Source organism: Hippocampus comes, unplaced genomic scaffold (genome assembly GCF_001891065.2).
Source record: "Hippocampus comes isolate QL1 unplaced genomic scaffold, H_comes_QL1_v1.1 scaffold123, whole genome shotgun sequence".
NCBI lineage: Eukaryota > Metazoa > Chordata > Actinopteri > Syngnathiformes > Syngnathidae > Hippocampus > Hippocampus comes.
In genome coordinates, this window is record NW_017804997.1 from 1,026,556 (window position 1) to 1,048,225 (window position 21,670).

Consider the following 21,670-nt stretch of genomic DNA (forward strand, 5'->3'; position numbering starts at 1 on the left):
TCTACTGACATCCCCCTTTTGGGGAGTTTAGTGTGATCGTATTGCATGCTCGAGACACTTTTGCAGTAGGCAGGCACGAGGAAAATTCAAACTTTATTTAGTGATGTGTGATTGACGTCAAAAATATTTCTAGAATTCTACTTCCGGGATGTGAGAAAGCGTTCGTGTTGAACTATGCTGCCCACCAGTGGTCACAGGACAAAGAATAAATAAATAATCCAAGCACGGGATAAATCACGGCACACCACAAAACAAAAACACAAAAACGCATATAGTGATCTCATCGCAAATCCCACTCAAATTTCCTTGAAATCTTGACATATTCAATTGAACACAAAGCAACTACGTTGGATGAATAGCGAAATGGGGACACACATGTTAATTTTACATTCTGCTATATAATGGAGCTTTTTCCTCCCGGTTACTGTGCGCTGCAGGCATAGCTAAATGAAGACAACTATATTATTTGCAGTAAATAATAAATACAACTGAATTTTTGCAGCACACCGATGATACATACCTCACGGCACACTCATGTGCCACGGGCACAGTCGTTGCGAATCACAACTCTAAATTTCAAATTCAAGATAATGACGTTCCTTTCAGGTTGCTTTTTGGAGGGAAAAATAATCAACTAATTATCGCATGAAGATACACAGTAAAGCCATCCTAGGTTTGCTCCTGTCATAACACTGGTCAGCAGCAAAGTTTAATCAAAGATCGCTTTATTTCAAAGAATTAAAAAAATGTCTGTACTTCTTTTGCTCACATAAGGTTTTTGAGCTGTTTCTTTTTTTGTGCTGGTTGATCATCTCGCATACATTGAAGGAGAAAACTCGCAATTTAGTTGAGGTTTAAAATACATATTTTGTGACACCGTTGCTCGAACTTGTGTGACACTTCTGTCTCCCGAAGTGAATATTTTGAATTTGAATCGTTTTAATCATGCAAAGAAAGTACAAGGAGCAAAAGGTGTCCAACAGCTCTTTAATTTGGTATTTCTGCATGTGCCCCAATCTGGGTATTCAAGTGAATGGTGTTCAAATATCGTGACCTTCCTAAATGATGGCCCGAGTCATTCGGGTTTTTTTTTTTTTTCCAGAAAATGCAACAATACTTAGGACCTAGTCCACTGGTGTCAAACTCAAGGCCCCGGGGCCAGATCTGGCCAGCCACATCATTTTATGTGGCCGGCGAAAGCAAATCAAAGATGTCAACTTCCACGATGCTTCATAAAATCTCTACCAAAATTTTTCACATGCCATAAATAAGAGAGACATTGTCAGCATTTTTTGTGACCAAACCCCTCACTACAGTAACTTAAACAATATCTGAATAAACTGTTATACTTGACTTCTTTCTATGGTTTCAGTCATAACAGCCCTCCAAGGGAAACGGTAACTAAAATGTGGCCCGCGAGAAAAATGAGTTTGACACGCCTAATCGAGCCAGTTTCAGCAGAGGTGGCCAGGCAGCATCTTGAGATGTTTCGAAAAAAAAAAAAAAGAAAAGGTAAAATATGTCTAATGCCATTATTTTCAGAGGGTGACGATATTAGCCACAGTGAGATCATTTTGACCGAAGTGCCATTATGCTTCTGGTTTCATTCAGTATTTTTCTCCACAATTATGCGCGCTCATCAGAGCATCTGCCTAACAGCGTGCGCGCGCATTGTAAAGAAGCATTTGTGTGGAGGTGCGGAAGAAGAGAAGGAGGCTGTGGCGGGCGGGCGACAAGTGACTTGTGGGATGACAACTCGAAAAACACACTCAGGAGCGGGAAGTCGAGACGACTATCGTTGAAAACGCCTCGTCGAACGCCCCGACGATCAGGTTCGATCTGCCGGACAGCGGAGATCCATCATAGGAGAAAGTTCAGTTACCCACCACGAAGCAACGCGTGGGAGTGGGAGTGGAAGGAAGGAAGGAAGGATCCCGTTTGACTGAGGCGAGCCCCCAGCCGGTCTCGTCATGGCAGGTAATTTATTTCGGCGGTTCTACATGTAAACATCACGAATATGCCGACGCCCTGGCAACTCCGCCCGGGATGCACAAGCGCCCTCGATCGCTGCACGTTTCTGCGTACGCCCTAGTAGCAGTTTTGGCTAACAGTAGCAGGCTAACACAACTTAGCAAGTGCTAATGCTAACGTTAGCTTGTCAGGAAACTCCGGTGTCATCACGCGTTTGGCCTGAGTGTTATCGACAAGTTCCCTGTGATACAGTGAGGGCATCATTTTAGACATGCACGCCACTGCTAAATAAATTACAAAAGCGACATTTGACACCCTAAAATAAAGAAATGATGTAACATACACATGCTACAACTGTCGTGGTAAGGGACCCTGCAAGCTAACATTAGCTCAAACTTTGACATTGACCACATGCTATTGCCGCAGAGCTAGCTTTTAAATGCTCTGGAGCTTTTGCATTTGACTCAAGATTAAGAATGTACGTGGTCGTGCAAAAATGTTCCCCTGTCGTAGAATATTTTTGCAACCGGATATTTTACTATTGTGCTTTTCATTCATCAGCTGTTAACGTCACGACTTCCGTTGCAATTTGTAATCTCCTCCTTAATGAGCTGTTTAATTGGACAGTTTTGACCGAATTTCGCAGGACTATTTGGTCGTTTGGCATAAGAAGGTCACCAAAGGGATACTGTCAGCAATGCATCGTTTTTTTTTCTTTTTCCCCCCCCCCCTTTTGGGTGGGGAAGTGAGACGGATCCACGGGCATATGCATTGCGTTGCGACGATCTGCTCATCAGATTTTCTTTGGCGTCATAGCAAGCAAATTACTAGTTAATCTTTACTGTTAGACTGATGTCTCCACCCCCGGATCCATTTCTGTTGATAAATCTTTTTGGAGTCACGACTCGGCTTTGATGATGTGAATATGGCAACGGTGATGACTCATAAGTGACTGACTGGTTATTCCCATCCCTGTCCATAACAATTTTTCTTGTAAAATATTGTAATTGTAGCTTGTTTCAATCATTGTTCCTTTGCATAAAATCAATGTATATTTGGTTCCTGAAAACATTTGAGAGATTTTTGACAAAAATGGTTGTTCCGGGGTAGTAACCCCATCTCGGTTACAGAAACTAGAAACAGATAAAAGTAGACACTCAACCAAAGGAAACCAGATAATTCTTTTGATTGATGGTTTTCTTTCTTTAATTTTCAGATTTTTGTTTCAGCGAACAATTTTGTCCATGTTTGTACTTTGTAACTTCAGTTCAGTGTTTATTTTAACTTCCAGGAGCTGGAGGTGACATGCAGTGGTGCTTCTCTCAGGTGAAGGGAGCCATTGATGACGACGTAGCCGAAGGTATGCGCAAAGGCAAAATTTTAGATGGTTTCATTTGTCCAGTTTCTATCAGTTACCAAGAGCTCACAACAGTGTAGCGATAGGACAGTATAATAGCCCTTAAATGCAACTCATTTGTATGTCATCGGCTAGTTGTTGAAGTCCATAACAAGACAGAGCTATTAATACATTCAGTAATCCTCGTGTGGAAGAAGTCCATGGTAAAATTCCAAGAATGGAAAGTTGTGTTTTGGAGTAGCACACTTACTCGAACAATTTATTTGCTGGAGGAAAAACATATTTGCCATTTTGACACCAATTAAAAACAAATAATAATTAATACACCCAAAACCCGATCAGTAGGAAGTTAATAGCCCATCAACCGTTTAGTAAAAAAATTAAAATTAAAATTAAAAAACCCCTGGACCCCATTTACTCAAATAATAAAGAAAATGCTACAAATATTACAAAATAAAAATACATCAGTACATATCAAGTCTGCATCTTTATAAATGACCGACCTCCAATAAATGTTTGGTCCTTTGTTGTTGAGTAAATAAAACCCACTATATATGACAGAGATTTTATTAGTATTTTTAGTTTGTGGCATTTATCCAGTAAAAAAACAAAAAACTAGTGACTCCTTTATTACCTGTATATTAATGTAGGTTAGTCATTGCTTACATGGCCAATGTGGTGCTCCATCCTCAGGCAATCAGTCCACTTCGACCTCCTCGTAAACATTCACGAATCCTTTGTGTGCTGGCATTCTGCTTCAGTGGACAGGAATGGGTTAAGTAAAAATATATGTGAAAAGTGCCTTCCCCTTTATCCCGTCTGCTCTACATCTTCTCTCTCTCTGGCCTACCTTCAATGTATTGCATTAGGATGCCACAACATGTATTTTTTTTTTTCCTTTTCATTTTTGGGTATGGACGGTGGGAGTCTCGCACTACATACTCATTGACAGGTTAAAATTAACTGCTTGAAATTTGGTGAGCGAAAAGGCAAGCTAATTATCCTTCGTCACGTACCAATAACCTGTCAAATGACTGTCGGATAGCCGAAAATGTTTTTTGTTCACCAAAAGTTTGTTCATTGTCATTTTTTTTTTTTTTTTTATATCTTCAGCTGACATCATCTCTACGGTTGAGTTTAACCACACCGGTGAGCTCCTGGCCACTGGTGACAAAGGTGGACGTGTGGTCATTTTCCAACAGGAAATTGAGGTATGACCCAAGGAAATGTTAACACTGACATCAAACAGAAATATGGCTGAAGGAAGTGTTGTAGTGCTCATTTTTTTTGCAACAATGTTATATTTTACTTTATTATAACAGCAACAATTCCTGTCACCATTCTTGCTCTGTCCTTGTCTTATCTGAGTGTCTTCTTCTGATGTTGCCACAGAATAAGAGCATGCCTCAGTTTCGGAGCGAGTACAACGTTTATAGCACTTTCCAGAGTCACGAGCCTGAGTTTGACTACTTGAAGAGTTTGGAGATTGAAGAAAAGATCAACAAGATTCGTTGGCTTCCTCAGAAGAATGCTGCTCAGTTCCTGCTGTCAACCAATGGTAAATTAGTCACGCAGGAATTCTACGAGATGCATTTTGGAACACAGTGCTTGCGGAAGATAAATCAGGCACGTCTTGACTGGAAAAAAAACCTGAATTTGGGATGGTTATCACTGCATACGCAAGGCTATATATCAAGTTTTGGTTATACAGTGTGAACTGAAATTCTGACAAACATACTGTATATCAATCATTTTAGTGGTCGCAGTTCAGTTCATGTCGTTTGCCATCGGGAATGTTGACAATATTTTTTTTCTTTGGCAGATAAAACCATTAAATTGTGGAAAATCAGTGAACGAGACAGGAGACCCGAGGGCTATAATCTTAAAGAGGAAGACGGACGCTACAAGGATCCCAACACTATCACCTCATTACGGGTAAGTCCGTGAATCATACACACCCCGAAAGCACGAGGATGACAACACGCAACAACACAGGGAGTTCAGATACTGATCGAACAGAAGAATCTAACCTACGCATGTACATTTATTGGTCACTCGGTACACTTGCCGAATCGGATGAGAACGAAAGAGCTCAGAGTTTGTGGTCTTCAAGCTGTTCGCAAAAATTAAAATTTTGCCTCATTTCACTCCTCCCTGCCCCCTTCCATCTCTTTAAAACTTCAAATTTGACCACTTAAGTCTTATCTGCATATCTATATAAACAACAATGTATAATACTTTAAAACAGCATAGTTTTGTTTAGCACTCAATGTGGGTATTTAAAGTCTATTTGTTAATGTGACATCAAGAAAGGGGGGAGGGGGGGGGTTATGTACTTCAAGCAAGGATTTTTACTCTTTAAAAATGTAAGTCTGGCCTTTGTTGGGTATGGATGGGAAAAGATTCCCATCCCTGACCTTCCATTTCCGTCCATTTGTGTTGTTTGACCAAAGTCAGTCCCTAGAGGGCAGAATTGCTCTGGTTTATAGAAAAAAAAGTTGAGCCAGATGTTGAGACTCTTTTAAGAGGCTTAAGTTTTCTATGCCCTCAGGTGCCAGTTTTGATACCCATGGACCTCATGGTGGAAGCCAGCCCACGCAGGGTGTTCGCCAACGCTCACACCTACCACATCAACTCCATCTCGGTCAACAGTGACAATGAAACGTACTTGTCGGCAGATGACCTGCGCATTAACCTTTGGCACCTCGAGATCACTGACCGCAGCTTCAGTATCTTTTTCTGTCATCGTTGGACACTACTGCAGATTCCGCAGACGTGTAATAACTGGCTGTGTTTACAAAAGTGATCAATGTGAATGGACTTTTTTCTTTTTTTTTTTTTTTTTTCCCAGCGAACGAGGAGCTCATTCAGCACTTTTCGGCATATTCTGTTTGATTTCAAGCTGTGTCATACCTCTTGTATTATATGGTTTGATGAACTGACTTTGATGCAGGAGGATATTTAAAGAAAATCCTTTCGTTTTGGGTGTTCTTTGACGGACAAAAAAGTGTGTGACATGCCAGAACGTTCACCGACTGATGAAAAAAAGGGCAGCGGCTTTTCAGTCTTATGTAGCGCGTCCTGATTTTCTGTTATACTTATTACCGTTTATGGCCTTGCCCTCTTTCTTCAAAAGTGCCGACACGTTACAGCATGATGCATTTTGTCTGGGCTAGTTGTAGAAAGCATGCATATTCCCCTTAACCTTGCATCCTCCAGATATTGTTGACATCAAACCAGCCAACATGGAGGAGCTAACAGAGGTGATCACAGCAGCCGAGTTCCATCCTCATCAGTGTAACACCTTCGTCTACAGCAGCAGCAAAGGAACCATCCGTCTGTGTGACATGAGGATCTCTGCACTCTGTGACAAGCACTCCAAACGTGAGTAACGCCACTCACTCTTAGTTGCCATATGTCCCACCAAAAAAATAAAAAATAAAGAAAATACCTTTTCACCACGTAGGTCAGATCTAAGACAAATTATGAGCAAGACAGAGTGGGTGGCTCGTTATTTTTTCCGTCCTATTCACACGACTCAAATAACGATAATTCATATCTGCATCTTTTCAAGAAGATGTGAAAGTGTTTTTTTTCTTGCACCTCCAGTTTTTGAAGAGCCAGAAGATCCCAGTAATCGCTCGTTCTTCTCCGAGATTATATCATCAATCTCGGATGTGAAATTTAGCCACAACGGACGCTACATGATGACCAGGGACTATTTGTCCGTCAAGATATGGGACTTGAACATGGAGAACCGGCCAGTGGAGACCTATCAGGTATTTATTTAAATATATATTTTATATATAAATATACATTTTGCCTGATTGCTTGGAATGAAAATAAAATTGTATCGACACATGCATTAGGATGGTTAGCTCTACTTGTTCCTTCATTTATGATGCGTGAGTCTGACATGTCTGTAATCCATCTGATCTGGAAAGTCATATCAAGGGCAATTTCAGATTTTCGCAGAAGCTTGTTGATGTCTGAAGTCGTCTTGATTCGAGGGCATCGGAATAGGGTTGTTTATATTCGTACCAGACCTAGAAATATACGTAATCTGGAATGGAGAAGCCCTTCCGAGCCTCTAATCTGCTCTGATTTTTCCTTTCAGGTTCACGAGCACCTGAGGAGCAAATTGTGCTCGCTCTATGAAAACGACTGCATCTTTGACAAGTTTGAATGTTGCTGGAATGGCAATGACAGGTAATTAAAAAAAAAAAAAAACTTCTGTTTTGGTTGATTTCAGTTAATTTCATGATTTTATTAATTTGTGATCATCAATATTGATTGATTGCCTGCATACCTGCAGCACTTTTTTTTTTCCCTGCCAAATTTTTTTCAGAAAAGTTTATTCCGTCCTGAATATAAAATTTTCGCCGTTTCTCTACATTCTTCTGCTAGCGTGGTGATGACCGGCTCATACAACAATTTCTTCCGGATGTTCGACCGGGGCCAGAGGCGCGACGTCACTTTGGAGGCGTCCCGTGAAAACATCAAGCCCATGCAAGTCTTGAAACCCCGCAAGGTGTGCGTAGGGGGCAAGCGCAAGAAGGATGAGATCAGCGTGGACAGTTTGGACTTTAACAAGAAGATCCTGCACACAGCCTGGCATCCGCAGGACAACATCATCGCAGTAGCGACGACCAACAACCTCTACATATTCCAGGATAAAGTCAATTAACGTGCACAAGCTCTGGTGTGTGTGAGATGTCGTGATGCACCACCTGCCGCCTCGCGGCCTCAGCCAGGGTGGGTCAAAGTAACGCTGACAACCAGCATCCCCTGTTTGTCGCTGCTGGGTGACCGGCCTTTGTTCCAGATGGAGACAGAGGAAGCCTCGCTCTTGCCCATCATCAACCTGTCTGTGACAGTGACACCTGCCTTGTTGTTTCAGTGATGTGCCATTTTATTTTGGGTTTTTTTGTTTGTTTTTTTTGCGTTGTTATTTGTTGTTTTTTTTTGTTTGTTTTTGTTTTGCCCAACCACCTACCTCTTCTGAGGTAATGTGGGTATAACGGATTAAGATCCAAAATTTTTGAGTACAAATTTATTTTTATAACCTGCTCCCATGACTCTGTGAATTTTTTTTTTTTTTTTAATTAGTATGTCCCTTATTGTCCCGTGCCATAGTAGTGTTTAATTTTCTTAGCGAAAAATGAAAGTCTGTTTTATTTTTTGGGGGGTTGTTATTAATGTGTGTGCATACACCATTTTTATGAACCTAACTGTAATGCTTTCATAGTATTATTTGAGTCTCCTTCCATATCTTAATTACACACACATGCACACGTGCGCGCGCGCACACGCACACACACACACAAACACAAGAATGCTCAAAAGATTGTGGACAAAGGCAATGCTCCGGTCTTATTGGGTTGAGTTACTGTCTAGGTCACTGTTTTGGAGGGCCAATATGTTCCAAAATAATAATAACAATCAAATTTGGTTTTTCCTGTGTTGAACAATAGCAGCCTGAGAGTGGATTTAAACATAACAATGGTTGTCTATTTATATTTAAAAATTCACCTATCTCTGCAATTATTCCGTCCTCTGTTCTAATAATTTTAAATATGACATTTTAGAATTTTTACTTTGAGATAATCTCAAGTGATGTCTTCCCTCATGGTGCGTTGCTTTATAAGGGAATTGTTTGCCATGACACTGGACGTGCTCAGAGTAAATTACGTGAATGTGTTTGTTTGGCAAATGTTTAAAACTGAGGATTTTTATTTGAGGCATTTCATTGCATCCTGTTAATTCAAATACAGTACAAGCATTACTGCCACTTTAAATGTGTTGGTGCAATGAGCTGCAAGAGAACTGATGCGTGTTGTCCTCACACCGTACAAACGTGGACCAGTCAGACTATTTGATGCCTCTGTCTATGTGCGACAACAATTTAAATCTATGACAGTGAGCGGAATAAAGGAACTACTTTTTGCATTCTTTTGATTGCTTGTATGAGGCACCTGATGGGTAGGGGTTTAAGGGTGAGATGGTGCCGCTGTTAAATTCGAACGCAGGGGTGGAATGATTAAAAAAAAAATCCTTCATGCTCATAAACTGATATTTACATAAACACACTAAATGTAAATGTAATTGAACAATTATTTCACGAGCTCTATGAAAACTATTAGTGAACGCTAAATATACGACACTTGATGTAAATGTACCAGATGTAACGTTGTCTGTTTCCTCTTTTATGGGAGCCGCTTCAGAAAATAAACTTATCGCTGGAATCATCTATGTTGAAACCAGGTTTATGCAGCCCCTGTTTGTGTACGTGATCATACGCACGTTTATTATGGGCGCCGTTTTGCACCAAACCACAAAAAAAAAATATTTATTAAAGATTTTTTAGTAACGAAGGCTCGAGGCCTGCAATTAGTTTAATTTCGGTATGTATTTTTAAAAGGTTATATAATTACACCGTCTTCCTTGAGCTACGTCATCAGTCAGCTCCGGGAGGATCTGCGAGCCCCGCGGCGGCTACCGCCTCAGCAGTAACCATAAAAACAAGTCGCAGTCCAGTCGAAGCTTCGATAGCTTCTCACGAACAAAAGCATCTGACGGCGAGGCGATACACTTGTGTTGTCACTTGTCTGAATGTATGAGGGAAAAGTCGCACGCATTTTCCACTGACGAGCTTTTTATACAACCCACACTGGTTGTTGCCTGGCTCAACGATGTCCGACGCTAGTTACACTGCTACAGACAACAACGGAGACTCTGGGCTCAATGGTGAGTTGTTTGCTCCATTTGAGGCTTTTTTTTCAGTAATTTCGCTAAATGCAGCAACAATTGGATTGTGGGGATGTATATTACTTGATGTGAAATGCAATTTACATTTCTTTAAAATAGTTGTGCATGTTGGAATCTGTTTTTGACGTCGCGAAGCTACATGTAAAGGAGGCGGAGTGAAGAGCGCCATGTTCCGTTGTTTGACAGCGTCCGAACCAATGGCTGTTTCGATCCTTTTGACTGACAGGCATGTGAGCCAGTCAGTAAGTCCCGCGGTGTTATGGAGGTGGGATTGAGTTTTGTCAACAAGCCGTGATCGAAAATGCCAACAACTGGTAAAAATTTGGGGCAGGGGGTTCAGATCTTTCTCGTGACAAATGTAGTGATGTTTCTGCTCTCTGAATTATTGTTTTTTATTTGTTAACATATTTTATCCGGCCCCATTAAAGCTATTTATATTTATCAAATACAGCAAACGTTTTCACTTTACGTCGTGGTTTACGTTAGCTAAGCAAACCAAGTTGAAATCAGCTTGTTATTCCCAAGTAAACATACAAGACATGTTTATTAAAACGCTCATCTGCGAACAAAGCAATAACATTGTGGTTTGTTTCTCATCACTATGGAGCGGCATGACGGGGCATGCTATTTACAGCTAGACTGACAAGGGCCAGTGGCAGACGTCAGAAAATGGGCACCGGGTTCAAATATTTCAACCCACCTTCGTGCTTGTAATGGACTGTATTTTATTGATCTTAAAATAGCCAGATGTAATGGGCTTCTCTCATCCGCTTGGGACGTTTTCTTTTTTGGTGCTCAAAACTCTTAATCATATTTGTGTCATAATATTGTAGAAGTTCCCTTAAGTCTTCCAGTTTTTACGGCCATGAGTTTGGTACAGCGTTGAAAGCTCCCGTGTGTCACTTCAACCATGAAAAATTGAGACATACTGGACAGTCACTGTTCAAGACAAAGCTGGAAAGACATGCCCCACAGATACCATCAGCAAGCTAGGGCAACAGTGCGTATATGCGTTAGCTCAGCCAGTAGGCTATTTTTGGACTTTCCTGGAGCACTCACACCAGGTCATAAGCATATTTGTCTGTAGCATATGCTCTTCCAGGCAAACGTCCTCCATCACATCTCTGCTGTGTCTGATCCCCAACTTCGGTACATCAAAAAAGTCACTTTGTGTCCATTCTCCTAATCAACTTGACAGCTGATAGCAGGTCTGAAGCCAGAATGTTCGCAAATGTTGGCACCATGGCAACGTGGCTTCAAATCACACACCACAGAGCAGAGACAATGCTCTGTCAACAGCAGCTTCGCTCATAGTCGACTATGTAATCCACAGGGTGAGAGCGAATGCTCAGTTTGAGGGGGAGGGATGGCTGACGTATTGGGTCAGTGGGTGTAACTGAACTGGACTGCCTTTGCAACTGGCAAGGGGAGCACACTGTTTATTTTACTGTTGTAAGATCATAGGACCTCTGTGGGAGGTATTCCTTGTCTATGGTGAGAATTTTTTTTTATCTTGGTGATAGAGGAAAAATCGTTTCATTTACCGCATTTATTGTTTTATATATAGATATAGATACATAGATATATAGATGACGGCCAGCCTGCCCGTCATCTATATTTGTAATACAACTTAAGTGTGCAGTCACTCTCGCCTGCACATGCAAAACTCACATCAACAGAAAATTCATAGATCACATGGAAGGTCCACAAGAAGCCACAGGAAGGCATTTACTGCACTGTCATCACACAGCAGGAAATAGTGCTTTCCTCATCAACATTTGATTGACACATCCACTTGTTTGTCTTTGGGTGAAAGTGCTACTCAGATTCTTTTTTTGGATCCTGCCAGCTTGTGAGGTCAAATTAGGAGAAGCAGAAGTGTAATCCCCTCCCGTAACGCTGTCCATGTTTACTTGTACTGCCATAATTCAATGTTAAGCAGTGCTTGACATAAGACACAGCCATGTAAACAGCATTATGGGGTTACAGTAAATAGTTGTATTTGAGTAGGAGATAATGAATATGCTTACAGCACTTTTCCAACAAGTAGTACCTAAAAAAAATGCCTATGACTCTTGAATGGCCACCACAATGGCCAACATTAAATTGCAGTACTGCAGCAGGACTATTTTTAGTCAAAAACGACTCGGTGGTGTAATTCCTAAAAAGTACATTTAATATTTCCAGCCAGTGTAACATTATTTTCTTTGCTTGAATAAATAATTACAATTAAAAACGTTACTGAATTGATGATTAAGTTAAATTGTGTTGCCTCTGACATTTATTATTATTATTATTTCAATAAAACTGTATCCAATCAAATAGTTGTTAAAGATTAAATGCCAGTGTATTGAATTTAAAAGTTAAACATAACTGAAGTCTCTACCTTGCAGTAATTCTTTTGCTTGCCACTTGTGGTATTTGTACCACACCAAATGTAAAGCGTGTTTTGATTTAATGACTGTTATTAATGCCGTGACATTTTCCCTGCCCATGCAAATCACACGAAAGTAAGGAGCGGGATTGAAAATACTCCAGAAACAAAGCAACCGGGTTTGCCATCATCTGGAACTACAAACGTAATATGACAAGCATTTGCGTTATTGCCTTTCTGAAAAATGTCAAGACATCTTTCTACAGGCAGATCTGAGGTCATAACTGTTATTTGGGTAACCTCCTCTCGGGCAGCCATTTCACAGAATTTTCTTGATGGGAAAACAAGCAGCCAATGGAATGTTGTTTATTTTTTAACAATGTTCTGAACGCCTGTTTATATGTCACCGTTGAATTGAGCAGATGCAATCAGTTAACAATCGCTCCCCCACACACACAGAATGTGATCCAGATAGTGAACATAGAGTAAGTTATAAAATACAGTAGTAGGTTATAGTAATGGCATCAATGGTTGCACCAAAACATGATATTATGTATACAGGTACATAGTGTGTGCTTCGAAGGCCCACTCATCATATGAGTGTTTCTCCCCACAGGGTCCTGGGTGGAATTGGAGATGAACAGAGGCGCTGCAGGCTCAAGCCAGTCATCTTCCGCAGTTAGCCCTGTTTCAGGCCTGTTGCCCCTTCCTCAGGTGGAGGAAGAGGAGGCCATGGTGGGGGCACTGGAGCACGTCCCATCCTCATCCTCCATCCACAACGGTGACATGGAGAAGATCTTACTGGATGCCCAGCACGAATCCAGCCGTAGTAATTCCTCCTGTGACAGGTGGGCTAGCCTTTCACCTTCAGTAGAAATTACTTTTCACCTGTTCAACAAAGTATGTTTTTGAGCTTTAGTTTGTCCGGTTGAAATCACCACGTTAGTCCCTTCTCTCCCTAATAGGGAACACACAGGAGGTGAAAGCTCAAGAACTGTCTTTGGCAAAGTTCACGGAAAGCCCCGAGCTTCCGGGTTCATAGCATTCCGGGATTTCACCGTAGTGGTTGGCTCTTGTCCAAAATTATTTTTGACTTTTAGCCTTTTTAGACCTGAATAGAGTCCGAGGCAATCGGGTAAGCCAAGCCTGTGATTATTTAACTCGAGCGTAGTTACTGGAAGATCATATCTTGTATGTGACCCCTGCGTGCACTCCCTTATCCATCGATAAGGTTTGACTTAAAATAATGAAGTCATTTTATTTAATCGGAATACACGGAATAAGAAAAGAGCCACAAACCAAATTGCCTTTAGGAACGTGACATGAATGCATCATTGTTCTTGCGCCGAGTAGACTGGGAAGAAGTCGAATAATTGTTCGAGCAGCATTGCACATACGCGGTACATCCCAGATCTGTTGTTGTCCTCACTGCCTTAGGAATAAAATCGGTGAGGAACCTGAAAGGTCGCTCTCTCGTTGCCACGGTTACCCCTGGTTGGCTAGGTTGTGCACTGTTTGCACTATGTGATGTTTGTCACATGCCAGACCACTTGCCTGCCCTGGGTGGCTGTCAGATTTATCACAAACACATTTTTCCATTAGCAATGCTGCAAAGATTTCTTGTTTTATTAGAATTTAGAAAATAATTTAAAAAATACTGGGATGTGTCATTGCTAACTTGTCAGTTAATAAGACTAGTTCAGGGGTCGGCAACCCAAATTGTTGAAAGAGCCAGCCATATTGGACCAAAAAAACAAAAAACAAATATTCCTGGATCTGCAAAAAATTAAAAGCCTGATGTCAGACTTATAATGAAGGCAACACATGCTTTATGTATCAATATTAGCTAAATTATCCTGCTATGAAAACGACTAAGTTGGCTACAAATGCTTCATGATTAAATGTTATTTTTTTTCCCTTTAGCGCATCTGGAGAGCAGGGCTGCCCAACCTTTTTTGACCAAAGATCTACTTTTCGATCAACCAACCTCTCGCGATCGACCCGTTACTGCACACGTGCGCATATGCACACACGTACACATGCATGCCATCATGAGCAAGAGCCATAATGGCCGCTAAGATAAACGAGGGATGGGACGCACTTTTGCAGCGTGTTAACTATTGTAGCTCACGTGTACCGTTTAAAAATACTTCTCTCGGCCCTCCAGATTCCCATTCTTTGCCAGTACCCTCGGTGAATTGGACATGACACGCTGTTTTTTTACAAAAGCCACCTGACTGACATCCTGCCCTGCTAAGAGAAACGTGTGTCGTAGGCCAGTGTTTCTCAACCCGTGTGCCGCGAGACATTGTCAGGTGTGCCGCGGTAAAATACTGTATTCAATTTGTATGGCTGTGCGGTCTATGGCCCAGAAAGTAATCGTGTAGTACCCTCCCATACCGCTAGGGAGCAGCAACAGCTAGCCAATTGCCTTGTGTTTCGACGAGAGACAAGCGAATTTGTGACGCATGAATGCAGGACGACGGTGAAACAATAAATATGAAAGATGATAAAATACTGTTTTCTTTGTGTTCATTTGATTCCAATTCAAGCTGTTATAACGTCATTCTTCAATGTTAAAAACGGTTATAGTAACAATATAACACGTTAATTGTTAAAATGGGGGCGGGGGTACATTTTCAGCTAGTGGTGTGCCGCGAGATTTTTTTCAATGAAAGAAATGTGCCTTGGCTCAAAAAAGTTTGAAAAACACTGTCGTAGGCTATGACGCAAATCCTTGTTGACAGAAATATTGAAATGTAATATTTATTCTACACATTTTTACAGCATTGGAAAATGTTAAGAATGTTTGTATCATGTTTGTCCTCTTACAGAAACCATATTAAAACATAGAATATTTATCCCTCCCCCATCTTTTTCCATTTTCAAACATTTTTTGAAAAAGCTCCAAGGAGCCACTAGGGCGGCGTTAAGAGCCACATGTGGCTCTTGAGCCGCGGGTTGCCGACCCCCGGGCTAGTTAAACAATGAAACAAGGGTATTTCTCCCTACCTTAATATTACGTTTTCTAATCCTTTAATTCAGTCTTTTGTTAGTGCTTTTTAATCGAGATAGGACTCGGCATATTTACATTGATGTTGTTCTGCATTTAAAACTGCCATATAGAATAGATTTCTCATTTTTAAGCATCTACATAAGCCAACTAAATATTTTCAATGTTTAGACTGTGGAATTTCTCATCATACACGATTTTGTGGCCGACCCGTAGGGATCATACTCTGAATGAAGTTTGTTCATTTGTTGTTCTGCCCCCTCAGTCCTCCACGGCCCCAAACTCCACAAGATGAAGGGCAGATCATCTTCGATGTGGACGTGACCAGCAGACGAGACAGTCAAGTGAGAACTGAAGTGGGGCCTCGGGGGATTGAGGTTGTCATGGCAACCCCTCCTCCAGAACTTCAGACTGTGGTCTTCACGAGAACTGTAACTATAGTTACGGTTCATATAGTCATGTTTTTGAAAACTTTTCAAAAACATGACATGAAAAGTATTGACCTTTTTTACAAGGGTTTGCAAATGCAGCAAGCTGATAGCTTCAGTGTTTTTTTTTCCCGTAATCACCAGCATATTATGATTGTGGGGTTTCTAGATGATAACCTAACGTTTGTGTCTATAGACCGAAGAGGATGTCTTGGACAAGGAGAGGGACATGGACATCCTCATGAAGGACGCAGATTGGGTTGCTGACTGGTCTAGTCGACCGGAAAACATTCCTCCTAAGTAAGTCTTAACTGTGTAAACATTTCCCTAGCCACACACACACACACACACGTACGCACACACATGGCTGGCTGCTTGTTTTTACTGAGAAAGTGGCAATAAAGTTGGTGTGACAGCACGATACTAAAATAAACCTGCTGCTTGACATTTTTATATATGAGACTGTGACTCCCAGATTTCAACTCAGAACAATTATGCCTTTACATATGACTTGAATTGATTCTGTGACCCTGCTCTTAACTCAAAGCACTTGCACCACAAATCATCTGTCCTCATTGAAATGAATGGAAATGCCTTTCATCCGATGCAGCTCCACACCTTCTGATGTGTGGCCTTGGCCACAAGGATGCAGTATCATGCAGACATAGAGGACAAAGAATTGTCATTTCAAAAAGTGCTGTCAAGCGATTAAAACAAATGTGAGATTAATTAATTATGATCTGTAATTAATTGATCTAATTAATCTATATTTTAATCTCATCTAAAAAGTGCTGAGAAAACCCCTATTTTCATTTTTAATTCATTACATTATTGAGGCAGATCAAAAGACAAAAAAAAGTGGCATTATAAAGTCTTCATTGTTTGTAAACAGACATGAACAGATGCAGTGCAGTCCCAGCCATTCACTTGCTGCTGTAGTTGAGACTAGTCCCAAGTCCTACTTGCAACCTTTAGTTTCGACCACCAGCGTGAATATCACCGTTTTGTTTGTTTTTGTAAATCTCCAAATAATTACAAAATAAAAATAAAAATAGAACATCAGGTCCATAAAAAGTGCTTAGGTTAACATATCAAAAACAGAAAGAACATTTTTCTGACCAATACAAGTACTCAACACTGAACTTGCTTCGGATAATAAAAAATAAATAAGAGACCCTTAAATCATAGTGCTGTATGTTAGCACTTCAGAAATAACACTGTTCATCATGAGAACATAAAGTGCTGAAATAAACATCAACCAATTCTGGTAGGCTACTGAGGACACTGCAACTATGCTGACTTGATGCCTCGTACGCGGGGTGTTCTCCTCGAGTTTAGTTTGGCGAAGAGCTTTGCTTTAGCTCGCTATATTGCTAACGCTTTCGGTGCTAACATTAGCTGTGGATGCACTCGTGACTGGGTGCTTTTCATGAATGTGAGAGGCTAAACTTGAGCTGCTTCGGTGGTCAGCAAACTCTTTACAAATTAGGCACAACACTCTACTTTTATCAATAGTGCCGTCAGGTCGTTTTTGAAAAGTAAATTTTCCATTCATTGTGCCGAGAACTCTCACATGCTCCTCCATTTTCACCTCTCCTCTCCTCACCGCTCCTTACTTAGCCCGCCCAACTCCAATGGGAGCCAATCAGATTATACTAAACAAGCCTAAACATAATGACAGCCAATCAATGTCCGCTTCAGGCTGTGACTGACAGTTGTTTCCCCACCCTCAACTACTCGAACACAGGAAGCCAACACATGCAAAGGGATATTATGAAAAGGCAACGTACAGAAACAATAAAGTTAGACATTAAAATTTAGATTAGCGCGATTAAAAAAACTTAACACGCTAAATATGACTGTAATGAATTGTTCGCAATTAACGTGATAAATTGACACCTCTAATTTCAAAACAAATGCCCTGAGTCAGCCATGTGCTGTGTTGTAACTTGACTTCTTTTTTTTTTCCTCCCTCCAGGGAGTTTCATTTTTGTCACCCTCGCCGCTCTGTGACGCTCAGCATGAGGAAGACTGGTGCCATGAAAAAAGGAGGCTTCTTCTCTGCCGAGTTCCTCAAAGTCTTCATCCCTTCCCTGTTGATTTCACACATCCTCGCCCTTGGACTTGGGTAAGAAACACCAAGATGATACCTGTGGATTCATCAATTCTTGTATTCTTGTGTTGAGTGTGGAAAAAGCTCTGATCAATTTTGTTAGTGAGGTGAGTTATATTTAGCTCTCTTTTAATGGTACATTTTAAAATTATTGCACGTTACAAATTATTGCACTCCCTAATTCAAGTTCTAACCTGATAGTCATTAAAAATCTGGCAATTAAAAGGCCTACTCACATTGAAGTATAGGGCAGTATAAGACTTGGTTCAAGCACATCCAAGCAATGTCTGCCATCTAGTGGTGAATGATGATATTACAACCCAAAATCCTGCAAATACTGAAAATTCGTGTATAATTGACCGCCATTGAAACGCATTAGGAAAAATATTTTTTTTGTTGGGGGGGGGGGGCGAGGACGACGACAAAAGCTTCTTCAGAAACGCTGATAAGCTCCAACATGTATTTTCCACAAAAAAAATGAGTTGACCCCACCCCAAATATTCTACCGCAAAGTGCATCTGTTGGTGCCATCCTGTGAATATGCAGGAGTCCATTTTTGTAGAGGTATATAATCCACCCCCAAATAAATGTTTTTTTTTTTTTGTTTGTTTTGGGTTTTTTTTTTTAATTAATGAAGGGGCCAACCATCATGGGCGCCTCTTGTGGTCTCTTTTTTTCACTCCTTGGGTATGTTTTCCAAAGTCCCGATTGTCTCCAGAAGGGGGTGCTGCCGAGTCACGTTTCAGCTCTCTTGCTTAGATTCCATCATTTTAACCATCGTTTCATTCCTTGGCTGTATTTTGACATGTGACCTGCATCTGGTCATCTTCTCAACAGAGTGTATATTGGGAAGAGGTTGACCACGCCCCCCACCAGCTCTTTCTGAAGCTGAACCTGAAGAAAAGTGCCTGAGAAGTAGCCTGGAGCCAGAAAAAGTGTTGATGTCATGTGAAGCGTTTCTCCTTCTTCTCCCCTTCTTGCCAACATCACCCTCTCTCCCCCCTTCCTCACTGAGATATGACATGTTCTCAGGAGAAATGCATTGGTGTCCTCAGCCCTGCCCTGCCCTCTCTTTTTCTTGACTGCCTTTCCTGACACAAGATGACCCCCCCCCCCCCCCCCCCCCCTTAGATCTCATTTGTAAAAGCTTTTCAGGGGGCGGAAATGCTTTATTCATTGGCTTGTTTTAGATGTCAAAATGGGTGGCATTCTTTCAGAAAAGGCAGCAAATGGAAAACTGGGTATGAGCAAGTGTATGCAAGCTACATGTGTGCTGACAGTATTTCAAGGTTGGTGTCTTAGGCAACAGTGTTGTGGGGTCCAACAAGGTTCAGACCGCATGTCAATGTTCTTTCAGTTGAACATATCGTAAGAGCTAGAGGGGTCCTGAATGGGACACAGCGATACGATGTTGTTTTAGTCTTTAGTGTCCATTTTAAGTTACTTGAAAAGATTTGCTCTCAAAATCGATAGTGAGAAATGTAGATCAGAGTTAAGTTTTGACCATTTAGTTTTGGTATTTCTTGGAAAATCAAACTTGATAGTTTTCTTTTATTCATAGAAGCTTTTTTTAAGGACCTATGGTCTTTTATCTGTTGTTTCAAAAAGCAAATGGGGGCGGGGGGGAATAGCACCAAAGCCTTCCTAAATTGGGGTACTTGCTCAGTTTTTGAGCCATGTGTCTAATCCACACGGCAGCAACTATGAATTAGTTCACTCAAGGTCCTACTTGGCATGTGATTGCAGACACATGACTGACATTGTTCAACAACAGCACAAAACTTGATCTGCTATCGAAGCTTGTGTGGGAGTAGACTTCGGTCTTGCCCAGGACTGAACTTTGACCCATCATCTAAATGCAATGTTGACAAGATGTTTGCATTTAAAGAGCTCTTGGATGACTTTCTTTGAAGGCACAGATGAGGAGTAAAAGTAATCCCGTTATTTCTTTCGTACTTTTCCCAACAATGTCCCACAAGGTTGATTGTGATCACCCCCCCGCCCATCTAGTTAGCAGAGTGGTGATTTTGATTGAGCTATCACCGTATTTTAAATTGTTGTTGTTTTTGTTTTTTTGTTTGTTTTTTTTTTAATTAATATGATTGTGAATGAATGCACAGCGCATGAGTCGCCTTGGACATGTTCCAAACTAAAAGCCTTTGCATTGACTGGCCCTGATGTGAGAAGGAAACCAGAGAGCACTCTCACACCGAGATGGCCTGACCGTAATTATTGTAATACATTTGCTTTTTTTTTTTTTTTTTTTTTTCGCCCTTCGATTCCATTCAACAGATGATAAACATTTGGTCATTAAAGATAACCTGAATGAAAATTCCACATTTGGGGTTGCATGATTTATTTAATGGTCAGAAACCAAAGATTGAAAAGTATTTCTTCAAATCTGTAGAAGCCCTTTGCAATGCATAACTGTCATTAAAAAGTGATTAGATCATTGGTAGTCAGCACTTTAATCCCTAAATACGATTCAGAATGTGTCGTCTGCTGTTTGAATCTTGTGTCCTCTCCTCTTCGGGTATTTCCAGACCTGTGACATCCCAGAAGAAAAACAATTTAGTGGCTACTGCGGCATGCGTTTTGTGCTCTTCGTATTCGGTTGCTCTCCACATGCTTTAGCACTGAAACAGTGGTTCCTTCATTGCGTGGCAGTTGGTAGCACTAATGGTGAAGGGAGTGCCAAACGTCTCTTCAGCTTTCCAAAGGATCAAGAAATACGTGACAAGTGGATTGCAAGGTCAATCGGCAAAGAGTCAAGCAAGGACTCCCAAGCGCTATGCGATTGATCATTTTGAACTGTGTTGCTTCAGTAAACATTTCGCAGAGAGCATTGTCAAGAATTGTTCGTTCCACAAATGTGACTTCAACCCCCAGCAGTAACGGGAAGAACCCCGGGAGTCGTGGTACATTCGAGAACCAGCGCAGGTAAAAGGTGAGGAGTTATTTGCATGCACCTACGACACCTAAGAATTGCGATGAAGGAATTGAGCTGTTGGCTGCCCGACACGGCAAGCCTTTGTGGACAGTGCGTTATAGACACCTCACTCATTGTTTCGTACGGTCGTTGTTTTTTACTGTCCAAATAACGCATATCTATAACTTGATGATAAATGCCATTCATAGATTGTCCCCGCGTTGTCACATTTCATGTAAGGTCAACGCATTATTGAATCCAACAAGCACAACATGGCCCACTTTTCTTGTCTCTAAAGCTGTTGTCCTACTGAGGTGAGGTTACATGAAGAAAGAGATATCTCTCGCTCTCTCTGCCCTCCTCAGGGTGTCCCCCACCTAGTTCACGAAGACAGCTGGGATAGGCTCCAGCAGGCCCAGCGACCCTTGTGAGGATAAAGTGTGTGCGTGTGTGTGTGTGTCTATAGATTTATATATCTATTAGAGGGAGAGAGATCTCAGTGGTTCTTACCCTTGTTAGAGGTACCGAACCCAATCAATTCATATGCACGTTCACCGAACCATTCATTACTGATAAATAAAAATGTGTTCCTTCAGTTTTGCCGGTGCTAGACTAGAGTTGCTCAACTTGGCATGACAAATCATGCAGATAGGATGCTGAGCCCCATCCGTGATGCATGTGAATCCATGTGGTACATATTCGTCCGACCACTTTAGG

General features: G+C 41.2%; 2 protein-coding genes across 4 annotated transcripts; both read left to right on the forward strand.

Annotated features, from left to right (window-relative positions):
- The first annotated feature begins 1,672 nt into the window (after positions 1–1,672).
- LOC109530432 (serine/threonine-protein phosphatase 2A 55 kDa regulatory subunit B alpha isoform) lies at positions 1,673–8,612 on the forward strand. The gene is made up of 10 exons (XM_019894156.1): positions 1,673–1,977; positions 3,263–3,331; positions 4,442–4,539; positions 4,721–4,886; positions 5,151–5,263; positions 5,880–6,057; positions 6,548–6,712; positions 6,938–7,107; positions 7,446–7,537; positions 7,736–8,612. Exons 1-10 carry the CDS (start codon positions 1,971–1,973, stop codon positions 8,013–8,015), a joined length of 1,338 nt encoding a protein of 445 aa, XP_019749715.1. The 5' UTR covers positions 1,673–1,970; the 3' UTR covers positions 8,016–8,612.
- Positions 8,613–9,775: 1,163 nt separating this feature from the next.
- bnip3lb (BCL2 interacting protein 3 like b) lies at positions 9,776–20,361 on the forward strand. 3 transcript variants are annotated; one of them, XM_019894190.1, is made up of 6 exons: positions 9,776–10,075; positions 13,087–13,318; positions 15,749–15,914; positions 16,108–16,211; positions 17,890–18,039; positions 18,862–20,361. In XM_019894190.1, exons 1-6 carry the CDS (start codon positions 10,021–10,023, stop codon positions 18,908–18,910), a joined length of 756 nt encoding a protein of 251 aa, XP_019749749.1. In that variant the 5' UTR covers positions 9,776–10,020; the 3' UTR covers positions 18,911–20,361. The 3 variants fall into 3 exon arrangements, with proteins under 3 accessions (XP_019749749.1, XP_019749769.1, XP_019749759.1); XM_019894210.1 differs by having other exon boundaries at positions 9,778–10,075; positions 15,749–15,827; XM_019894200.1 differs by lacking the exon at positions 9,776–10,075 and adding an exon at positions 10,313–10,410.
- The last annotated feature ends 1,309 nt before the right edge of the window (positions 20,362–21,670 follow it).